Consider the following 12,169-nt stretch of genomic DNA (forward strand, 5'->3'; position numbering starts at 1 on the left):
AGAGTGCAAGAGAACTCACTACAAAAAAATAGACATTTAGCGGCGATTTTTTTCGTATTTAGTGGCGGTTTTTAACCGTTAAGTAATTTAGCAACGATTTTGGAAACCGCCGCTAAGTTAGCCATCGCAGAGTGTTTAACGGTGATTTTCAGCAACCGCTGGAGTAATCGTCGCTAATTGTATTTTTTGTGGCGGTTTAAAAAATCGTCGCAAAACAAGTGATTTAGCGGCAATTTTGAAATCTCTGCAAAAAATTAAATTTTTATTTTAGCGGTAGTTTCTTGAAACCGTCGATAAAATTAATAAAAAAAATTAAATTTTTAATTTTAGTGGCGGTTTCAAGACTGCCGCAAAAATTAATAAAAATTAATTTTTTTAATTGCTAGGCCCGCGCACAAGCGTGGCCAGCCCGGCCCACGCCCAACTGCACAGGCCTAGCCCGCATACGCACGCCATGTGGTGATGCTAGAAATTAAATCCCAGCCTTTCCCTCCCCAAGTTTTGAATCCAGAATCTTTTCTACGTGCGTGCGCGCGAATCAACTGATCTGCGAAGCCCCCTTGACATATATGGGCATATATATTATATACTAATATAACAACTAATTTTCAAAACTATATTTTATATTTTTTAATTTATATTAAAAACATTTATTAATTGATTATTTTTAAAAGAATAATGGAATAAATTAAAAATAAATTAATTGATTAAAAATAAAAAGAAGATTTTATATATTCTTTAAAAATTATTAAAATTTTAAATATTAAAATTTTGTTAAATTTATTTTTATTTTTATTTTTTTAAATTAAAATTTTAATGAATTTTTCTATTAATTTAAATTCAATTTTAAATTTATTTTTAAGATTTTATATTTGTTTATATTAATTTAATTTTTAATTATTTTCTTAAGAAAAAATTAATTTTTTTAATGAATTTTGCGATGGTTTATAAAAACCGCCTCAAATGTTAATTTAATTTTAATTTTGAATTATTTAATTTTTTTGAATTTAGCGACAGTTTTTAAAAAATAGTCGTTAAATTTCATTTTTTATGAATTTTGCGGCAGTTTTTGAAAACCACAGCAAATATTATTTTAATTTTTTTTTGAATTATTTAATTTTTTTTAATTTATCGTCGATTTTGGAAATATCGCCGCCAAATTTAATTTGTTAATGAATTTTGTAGCAGTTTTTGAAAATAGCCGCAAATGTTATTTTAATTTTAATTTTTAATTATTTAATTTTTTGAATTTAGTGACGGTTTCTCAAAAATCGCCACGAAATTGAATTTAATTTTTTAATTATTTAATTATTTTTTAAATTTAGCGACGGTTCTTTGAAAATCGTCGCAAACTTAAATGTTTTACTAAATTTTGCGACGATTTTATGAAACTGCCGCAAAATGCCATGTTTTCCATAAAATCGTCACAAAAAAAATCGCTGCAAAAAATCAATTTTTTTGTAGTGACTTGACTTTGATGAAGAAAATCGAAGGAGAAGAAGAAAGACTTTCAATGAAGCTAGATTCATCACTCCTTTGAAGCTTCAAGCAAAAAGAAGAAAATTGAAGAAAAAGAAAGAAGAACATTCAAGAGAGAATGAGAGAAGAAGCAAGAAGAAGAAAAATTAAAGAATGGAGGAGGAGTGACTTTCATGCCATCTCCAACTACTCCCCAACTTTTCTCTTCCTAATTTTGCCCCTCTACACAACACACACTCCACTAAATATCTAAGCTCGTTTTGGTCATTTGCCTTATTTTTCCTTTTCTTTTCCCATTTTCCTTTTTTCCATTTATTTCACTCAATCCACTTAAATATATGGGCTCAAGCCCACTCACTAGCCCAATTCAAAGTGGCCCATTTCCATCATAGGCTCCAATCAAAATTATTCTCATTTAATTAAAATACAACCCACTAATACATGGGCTTAGGCCCAAATTGGCAACCCAATCCATTAATTTAACACATAATTTATTTACGTACATTTGTCATATAAAATATTTCTCACATTTAATTTAATAGGGGTAAAATTCTCAATGCTCATAAATAAAATATTAATAACTCCTAGACTCACCAACGAGTCATTACAGTTTCCATCTTTGAAAACAGCAACAAGCAATTGCCCTTTGGTTGGACTTTTCAAAAAAACATCCATCTAATCCTATAATTTGCCTACATCCCTCTTTGAATCCTTGTTTCAATGTTTGAAAACATAAATAAAATTTTCTAAATTGTTTCCTTCTTTTATCTTCCAAATTCTTTGTTAAGGCGAAGCAGGTGGTCCCTGGGTTTGACCTCATAATCTCATCACAATAATCATGCAACACTGCAAATTCCACTTTGTAATCACCCATGTTGGATGCAACCACCTTGTCTCTTGCCCTAATGCCACTGACCTCCCCAACTACATAGTTTCTAATTTCTTTGAACTTAGTTCCTAGTTGTGATAAAATCATACGCTGAAAATGCGTAGCAATTAACTCTAAATTGCACTTTTTGTTCCTATTTATTCTATAACACCTATGCATTGGATTCACTTCAAAAAAAAAATCAACGTTTTAATGACAGAAAATTTCATCTCTAAAATATAAAATTCCATCGCTGAATTTTTTAGCAACGAATTTAGTGACAGGCACCTATCCGTAGCTAAAAAGGGCGTCGCTGATATTTAGCGATGCATTTAGCAATGGATATTTTTAGCAACGGGTATAACTCCTGTCGCTAAATCAGCAATGGGAGATATACCCGTCACTGAATCAAAGACGAGATAACCCCGTCGTTGATTCAAAAAAAGAATAAATAAAATAAAATTTTATATGTAAATAAAATAATAATAATAATAAATTATATAAATATTTTTTTGATAATTAATAATTTATTTTAATTAATTAATTAAAATAACTAACTCACCAACAATATTTATAACATTATTTTTTTTATTTTTTATTTTAAAATTATATTTACTAAATAACTAACTCAACAACAACATTAATAACATTATATTATTTTAAAATACAAATGAGAACTAATTAAAATACAAATATTAAGCTTTTTATTTAAAATTACTATAATATATTTAATAAATAACTACTTAAAAACAATTTTAACAATAAATTGTATATTCATTTTATTTTTTATATATAATTAATATTTCATTGAAAAAAATTGACATAATAATTTTTTATTTCTAATTTTTTTTATTTTGTATAAATCATCAATAATATATACACTATACACAATAATATATATACATAATATGCAACTATATAAATGTAAAATAAATAATAATATACATGCAATAAATATGAATAACATGGATATTTTTCATCTAAAAAACATTCAAATATGCATTTAAAAGTTAAAATAACAAAATACTAAAAATATAGTGCATAGAGAAAAATAAAATAAAATAACTTATAAATTTTGGTGATGCTCGTATCTTCTAAATGAAGAATCTACAATAACAAAAAAATTAAACAACACATTAAAAGTGAAGAAGGGGGAGTGCAGAGGGGGCGAGGAAAGGAGGAAGAGAGGGGAAACAGAGACAGTGCAGAGGGGGGAGGGGAAGGGATTTATATAGAGGGGAGGGCGAAATTCAAAGGGGGGCGGCCCTGCACACGCGCAGGGTGTGGGCTTAGTGATGGGCATTTTCCCGTTGTTGTTTAGTGACGGGAAAATACTCGTCGCTAAATGAGCAAGGGGGAAAGACAACGTGCGGGGGAAGGTTTAGTGACGGGAAGATACTCGTCACTCAATGGGCAAGGGGGAAAGAGAGCACGCAGGGGGAGGGTTTAGCAACGGGCATCTTCCCGTCGCTAAATGGGAAGGGGTTTAAAAAAATTTCAAAAAAATTAAAAAAAAATATTTCATATATATTTTTAAAAACATTATAAACTATAAATAATACATATAAAGAGAAAAATATATTTTATACTCAATAATAAACATAAAATAATATATATATATAAATAATAAATAAAATCTCGAATTTGGAGTATCCTAGTTTCACGTAATTCATAGGGTTCAACAAGCAATTGATATTTCACGATCAATGATACATTGAAAGACTCTTTTAGGTCTTTCATTATCAATAGATTGATTGTTTCACTCATGTATATTCCAAAAAGAAAAAAGGCCTTTGAGAATTATTTCTTAAATCCGAAATAGAGTACTTGGATTCTCCCAATAACTAAAAAATATAACATGCTTGCATCTAAATGGAGTTTATGATGGTGGAAGAACTGAATCGAAAAAAGAGGGATTCTAGTTGTAAGATATCTAATAAAACTGTCACTGGAATTGAGATAATTATTCAAATATAAGAATTAATTCATATATAAATAATATACTAAACAAAAAATAATAAATCAAAAATACAATATGAATTATATATTTATAGTAAATAAAAAGTATATATATAATATCTTTAAACTCCAATTTAATGTTAAATTAGCGAAAAAAATGATTTACGATTTATATGTTAAAAAAATAATTTTGTAAGTAAATAATTCTAAATATTTGATAGAAAATATCTTCAAAATCTAGCAAATTTTGTAACTAACTCTAAGTTTATTTATACGAATAATTTTTGTAGAGATAAACAATGATCGAGTGCCTTCCATGATATCCGAATATGCAAATATATGTTTGTGTCTTGTATCCAGATATATTTTTTTTTTTATGTCTTATATCCAGATATGTTTTACTTATATTTGTCTTATATCCGAATATATATATATATATATTTTGCCTTATATTTAAATATGAGATTCTTTGTTTGTCTTGTATTCGAATACAGACAGAATATTTCGTCACTAATTCAAACAAATATTAATTTTAATTTTAACGTTTATTAATTTTATTTCGTAGCTAATTCAAATGGAAGTTTTACAAATTATTATATTTTGTTGCTAAAAAATGTTTTTCTTGTAATGTAAAGAAGAAATAAAATTATTTTTAATTAAAATATTTTTCAATAGTATGCAAGTTTATTCTTAATTATAAAATGGGAGGTAAAGATTAATCTTTTATTTTTTAAATGATCAATAGTTTTTATGTTATAAATAATAATAATATATAAATTATTTTACTAATTAATTTACAATTTTAAATTATATAAATGCTTTAAGCTAAAAATAATTTTAACAAGTTATCTTCTCGAACAAGTCTCTTAAGAGCAAAGCAAAATGAACAATCATCTCTTTAAAAGTGCTCTTTGAGATAAAATTGAAGATCCTTTCATTGATTAAAGAATAAAATTTTATATTATGATTCAAATGAGTAAAACAATATAGATAGAATATAGTAGTAAAAAATTAAAAATATTATCAAAAATTATTCATCTCAATTATAAAATTAATTGGAGTGTAGCATAGTACAAAATTTAGTTAGCTAATTAAATATATAATTTTGAGTATGGTATTATAACTAAAAATATGTATTCGCTAATGGGCACTTCCTACTCCACTATTGAACTCATGTCCGTCGCTGAAAAATTTTAAATTTAGTTAAATTTTTGTTATTAAAAATTATTTGTATTATAGAGCTAAAATTTATAATTTAATTTTTAATTTTTTTATTTTATCGCTGAGGGATTTTCATATTAATTTATATTTTTAATTTAAAATTTTAATTTATTTTAGCTACGAAATAGTTTCGTCGCTAAAAAATGATTTATTTAATTTTTAAGTTTTCATTTTCAGAATCGGAATTTTCTATCACTAAAATATTTGAATATTAATTTATATTTTTGTCAAATCTTTTAGTGACGAAATTAATCCGTCACTAAAAAAATTAAAATTAAATTTTAATTTTAATGTCTTTTAGCTACAGAACTAATCCGTCGCTAAAAGATTTGTATATTAATTTTTATTTTTTTTTATTTTTAGCAACAGATTTTTGCCGTCGCTAATTCCGTTGCTAAATAGAAAAAATATTTAGTGAAATGTGTTTTCGTCGCTAAATTTGCGATGGCCTTTTCCGCTGCTAAATTTTTGCAACGGCAAATCCGTCACTAGCCCGTTGCTAATGAGTGAAGAATTTTTTCCATTGCTAATTATGTCGCTAAATAGTAATTTTCTTATTCCGTCACTAAATAGTATTTTTCTTGTAGTAATTGTATGTCTTGATAATAAAATTGTTGGTTCTTGTCTCAACACTAGAAAATAGAAGCCAAGGACACCTTTCTTTACACCTCACCTTACTCTTTTAGGCTCATTTGGCCTAATGGTTAAACAACTCCCCTCAACATAGCATATCTGGTAAATGTTCTCTAAATTCATTCACTGACTCAAATATCATGCCAACTTCCCAATATGGCATTGCTATAAAAGGGTCAAAGTGTCTTTGCTTTTCCCACGCCTTCTTCCTCCATCCGAACCACCATTTTCTTTATCAACATCTGAAATAAACTCCCTACTTTTTGGATCTAAGTTGGTCATAGAAAGGCTCATTACCCCCAATTTTCCCCTTGTGCCTGGAATCTAGGGAAAGCTCCCATTGAACAACCTTACATGCAACCACATATAGTGTTTAAAAACATACAAAAATTGCCATAAAGCATACCTTTTTTTCTAGTCAAAAGTTTCTCCACGAAAGGAACTCAGTTCACTTTCAGATTAAAACAAGGAATAACTTGAATGGTACGGACAAGCTCATATTGTAACTTCAAAGGAAAATTTGGTTTGTGATATAGAAAACACAGCATAAAAGTGCATGTAAAAAATGAAAAAGAAGCCCCAACGGGCATGGCATAACGGTAAAGCACAAGGAGAATAACAAGAACATCGGATGTTCAAATGCTTGTGACATAATTATTGCTGAAAGATAACATTAGCTGAAAGACAACAATAAGATTAGTCGCCCACATGGAGGCAGGGTCATGGTGCGCCCTGTCGCCCCTCCGGTGATCCCGTTCATATGACGTAAAGATAGAGTCTACAGAGAGGATAGTTGTTTCACGAAAGTCCACTCTAAATATGTATAAACTGTGACTGCACTCGAATTTTTTTGAAGAGCAAACTAGGAGGAAGGCCGCTCTTCCCGAATTATTCAAGCAAAACTTGAACACTTGGTCCTTAAAAAAAATAAAAATAAAAAAGAAAGAGAATCTATTAATTCATAGTACAATCATAAGTTGGGGTTCTAACAGCCAACAGAAAATTGCAGGTTCAGAAATTTAAACTGTTTAGCAAGATGTAAACGTATCAGCAACGTTAAAAAAAAACAAGCAGAAAACTGTGTCTAAGCAGCAGAAAACTGGGTCTAGCTACCCCTAAGCTATTGCATCACTGACATTTTCAAAATGCAAGTGCTTAAGTTAACATTGCCTTTAGCCAATTGACAAATTATAGAATATTAGAAGACAATATAATATACAGTGCCATGGAAGTAAATTAAAGTCACAACAAAGACAAGAAGTAACTACGAACTAGAATGCCCATCCAATACAGACTAATCCAAACAAAAGCCCTAACTTTTGGCTAGCAATTTCGAAAAAACCAATCATGCAACCACATATATTATTTAAAATTTAGAAAATTGTCAAAAAGCATATCTTTTTTCTAGTCAAACTATAACAACCCGTCTCCCGGAGCCCTTACCGCACATAGAGGATCCGTGAGAGAGTCATTATTTGAATGATATCGAATAATAAAATAAATTAAAACTCACACACGACCCTTTTAGAAACCATAACTTTTTACATCCTGTAACATTTCATAACCGCCTTTACATAATCATTCACCACATGAGCCCACTTGGCTCTCAAAGAAAATACACCCATCTCAAAAATATAAAACATTACTCTAACACAAGCACAAGGACACTTAGGATCTAGTCTCGGGAGGACTCTGCCCCTGCTATCATGACACAACGAACTGGACCCCAACTCTGTCGAGCGTACCTATCAACTCCAGCTATCATCTTCCCTGGAATGATGGAAAGCAAACGTGAGTCACGAGACTCAACAAGCTTTGGAAAGAAAGGCTATAGAGTAAAGACAGAACTCTTCCCATAACACCCCATGCAAATCATGCCAATACAACAACATACCATGCCATGAACCATACATGCTTCTACCTTGAGTGCATAACATAAAGTAACTTTGCACATAAACGGTCCTCAAGGCCCACATAAGACCCACATTGGTGCCAAAGTCCCACATACAAACATGTTGTAGCCTTATGTAGGCTACCATATCATCATTCCTGACTTGTCTTTTTCTGTCCTTCGTAACATGTGTATAGCATTAGACCATTCAATTTTAAGCTCTGAACTTGTACTCTCCGGCTAATCTACCGGGTTCGTGCCTCACAAACCACCCATATCATAGCCTTGCACTCCCCGGCAGGGGCGGAGCCAATGTAGGCCCAGTGAGGGCCTTGGCCCTCACTGGGCCTTGGCCCGCCATTGAGTTTGGCCTGCACTCAGGCCCGCTAGGCTCTCTCAAATCAAGCCCTCAATCAATCAAACCCTCTCTCGCTCGCTGCCCACGTCCTCTGTTCTTCTCCCTCTCTCGCACCACCTCTCGCCGACTCGCCCTCACTTGCTCGGTTGCTCCGACCTTCCTCCGTGCCTGCGTCGGATCGGACAACTAGAACCATCGCTGAGGACCGAGGTCGCCGGCGCCGTTGACTCGCTCGCCTCGCTCTCGCTAACCCTCCTCGGTCGCCGGTCAGTCGCCCTTGCTCTCGCTAACCCAGTAACCCTCTCTCGACTCTCGCTCGCCTTGCTCTCGCTAACCCGACTCGCTCGCCTCTGTCTCCGTCGCTCGCCGCGTCTGCCTCGACGGCTCGGCCCTAGCCCAATCGCCCTCGTCACTGGCTTGGCTTGCCCTTCCGGGCTCCAGCTCCGACCCGGCGACAGGTGACCCGACCCCCTGTCTGTACTGTCGCTGATCATTTTTTTTTTATCCAAGAAGGTAAATTTTTTTATCCCATTTTTAAAATTAGGTGAAGTTAAATTTTGTTAACTGATGGGTTAATTGATGTTTGGGTTTTGTTTTTGAAAATAAATTTGTTAATGTGATGTTAATTGATTGTTAATGTGATGTTAATGTTGGGTTAATTGATTGTTGGATCAATTGCACAGACGCACGTAATTTGATATTTTGATTGTTGGATCAATTGCACAGGCGCACGTAATTTGATATTTTGATTGTTGGATCAATTGCACAGGCGCACGTAATGTGATATTTTGATTGTTGGATCACTTGCACAGGCGCACGTAATTTGATATCAATTGTACAGGGGTACGTAATTTTATATTTTGATTGTTAGATCAATTGCACAGACGCACGTAATTTGGATATTGATCAATTATAATTTACACATATGCACTTGATAAATTTATGAATTTGTGCATTCTCTAATTATCATTTGTTATCTTGAATTTGAAACAGTGATGGATAGATTTTTTAAACGAAAATCTTCGTCGGTTGTAGAAGATGTTGATAGGGAAAAATCAAATAGTGTTACTTTTGATATTACACAACTTCCCATCGATCCTGGACTAAGGATTCCAATTTTGGATTACGATGTTAATATTAGAGATCAAGTCTGAAGAGCTTATATGCAAAAAGGTCCGTGTCAGCCTTTAGATCGTGACTTTCCATATAGACCATTTGGACAGACACAAACTAGACGATTCAATCCTGCTTGGTTTAAAGAGTTTGGTAGTTGGTTGGAGTATAGTGTATCAAAAGATGCTGCTTTTTGCTTGTATTGTTATCTATTCAAAACAAGTGTGGGTAAACAAGGAGGAGGCGATGCTTTTGTTAGTGAAGGATTCTCATATTGGAAAAGTAAAGACAGGCTTAATATTCATGTTGGGGATCATGATAGTGCACACAATAAAGCTCGTATCAAGTGTGAGGCTTTGATGAATCAAGAGCAACACATTCAGTCAGCTTTCTTCAAGCAGTCAAAACAAGTACGAAGTGACTATCGTATTCGTCTTACTGCATCAATTGATTGTATTAGACTTTTGTTGCGACAGGGGCTTTCGTTTCGGGGTCATGATGAATCTGAGAATTCAGAGAATCCAGGTAACTTTTTAGTCCTATTGCAGTTTCTAGGTGATCATAATGATGAGATTAAGGCAGTTACAATGAACAAGGCTCCTTTAAATTGCAAATTAACATCTCCCGATGTTCAGAAGGATATTGTAAGTGCTTGTGCTGCTGAAACGATCAATGCTATTATCAAAGACATTGGGGATTCATTTTTCTCTATTCTAGTTGATGAATCTCGTGATGTGTCAACAAATGAGCAAATGTCAATTGTTTTACGTTATGTGAACAATAGTGGACAAATAAATGAACGTTTCATTGGTCTTGAGCATGTTTCTAGTACTACAGCTCTCTCACTTAAGGCTGCAATAGACAAGACATTTTCTAAATATAACTTAAGCTTGTCTAGATTGAGAGGACAAGGTTATGATGGGGCAAGTAATATGCAGGGTGAGTTCAATGGTCTCAAATCACTTATTTTAAAAGAGAATCCTTGCGCCTTTTACATTCATTGTTTTGCTCACCAGCTTCAGCTAGCTCTTGTAGCCGTGGCAAAGAAGAATACTCCAATTTCTAACTTTTTTCGTTTGGTTGCTGATGAGGTCAATATTGTTGGAGCATCGTCTAAACGTTGTGATCATCTTCGAGAGAAACAAGCAAATATTGTTGCAAAAGCATTGGAGAATGGTGAGATTTTAAGTGGAAGGGGACTTAATCAAGAAACTACCCTTCAGCGTTCTGGTGATACGCGTTGGGGTTCACATTATAATTCTTTGATTAGCTTGCTTGCCATGTTCTCAGCTGTTATTGATGTGCTTGAAATGATTAGTGTTGATGGATCAAATTCTGATCAAAAAGGTGAAGCATATAATTTGTTGGAGTCAATATTATCATTTGATTTTGCATTTAATCTACATTTAATGAGAACTGTTTTGGCGATGACAAATGAATTATCAAAGGCATTACAGAGAAAAGATCAAGATATTGTAAATGCAATGGAATTGGTGAAACTATGCAAACAACGACTCCAGTCTTTTAGAAATGATGGGTGGGATTCGTTTGTGCAACAAGTCTATTCTTTTTGTCAGGTGCACTACATTGATGTTCCAAACATGGATGATATGTTTATACGCCGTGCAGCTCGTGGTCGCCCACAACGTCAAGCTCCAGAAATAACATATTTGCATCATTTCCGTGTAGATTTATTCTATGCTGTCATTGATATGCAACTTCAAGAGTTGAATGATCGTTTCTCGGAGGCAAATACCGAGCTGCTTCTTTGTGTAGCATGTCTATGTCCAAAAGATTCATTCTCTGCTTTTGACAAGAAAAGATTGATTCAACTTGCTGAGTTTTATCCAGAAGATTTTTCATCAGTAAATCTCCTAACACTTGATGATCAACTAGAAACTTTTATTTTTAATATGCGCTCTAACAAAGAGTTTGAAGGATTGAAAGGCCTTGGTGATCTTGCAGAGAAGTTGGTTATGACGAAAAAAAACATAATATATCCGTTGGTGTACAAACTTCTGACTTTGGTACTAGTTCTTCCAATTGCTACTGCTACTGTCGAGAGAGTATTTTCTGCAATGAACATTGTGAAGGATAGATTGCGCAATCGAATGGGAGATTAGTGGATGAATGATAGCCTAGTTGTTTATGTTGAGAAAGAGATATTTTCGAACATTGATAATGAAGTTATTATACAACGTTATCAAAATATGAAAAATCGCAAAGAACTATTGTAAGGTATTGAATAAATAATGTTAATCTTTAGCATATTTATATTATTATATTGTTTCTTATTTGTTTCTTTAGTAAGTTGCGCCCTCACTGAATATTTTTTCTGGCTCCGCCCCTGCTCCCCGGCTAACCTACCGGGTCCGTGCCATCATCAAAAATCACTCTCCTTGCCATGCAATGCAACACATAAGAAATACAATGACATCTGTAGTATAAACGTGATGACAAGGCCCCCATAAACCAAATATCAGGCCATGCTACGCCCACATAGGAATTCACACATACGATATGCTCTAAATGTACCGGCTCACCTAGAGAACCCAAGTTGGCTCTTAGACCAACTAGGTCATGCAAATGTTCACACATCTCATCACACACAAAGTATGTCCCCAAATGAGTGCCACTCAGTCCCTAT

General features: G+C 33.0%; 1 protein-coding gene across 1 annotated transcript; it reads left to right on the forward strand.

Annotated features, from left to right (window-relative positions):
- The first annotated feature begins 9,572 nt into the window (after nucleotides 1-9,572).
- On the forward strand, nucleotides 9,573-11,816 carry LOC127790891 (uncharacterized). The gene has a single exon (XM_052320620.1). The coding sequence runs from the start codon at nucleotides 9,573-9,575 to the stop codon at nucleotides 11,643-11,645; it is 2,073 nt and encodes a 690-aa protein (XP_052176580.1). The 3' UTR covers nucleotides 11,646-11,816.
- Nucleotides 11,817-12,169: the final 353 nt, after the last annotated feature.

This window comes from Diospyros lotus, chromosome 14 (assembly GCF_014633365.1).
Source record: "Diospyros lotus cultivar Yz01 chromosome 14, ASM1463336v1, whole genome shotgun sequence".
Taxonomy (NCBI): Eukaryota; Viridiplantae; Streptophyta; class Magnoliopsida; order Ericales; family Ebenaceae; genus Diospyros; species Diospyros lotus.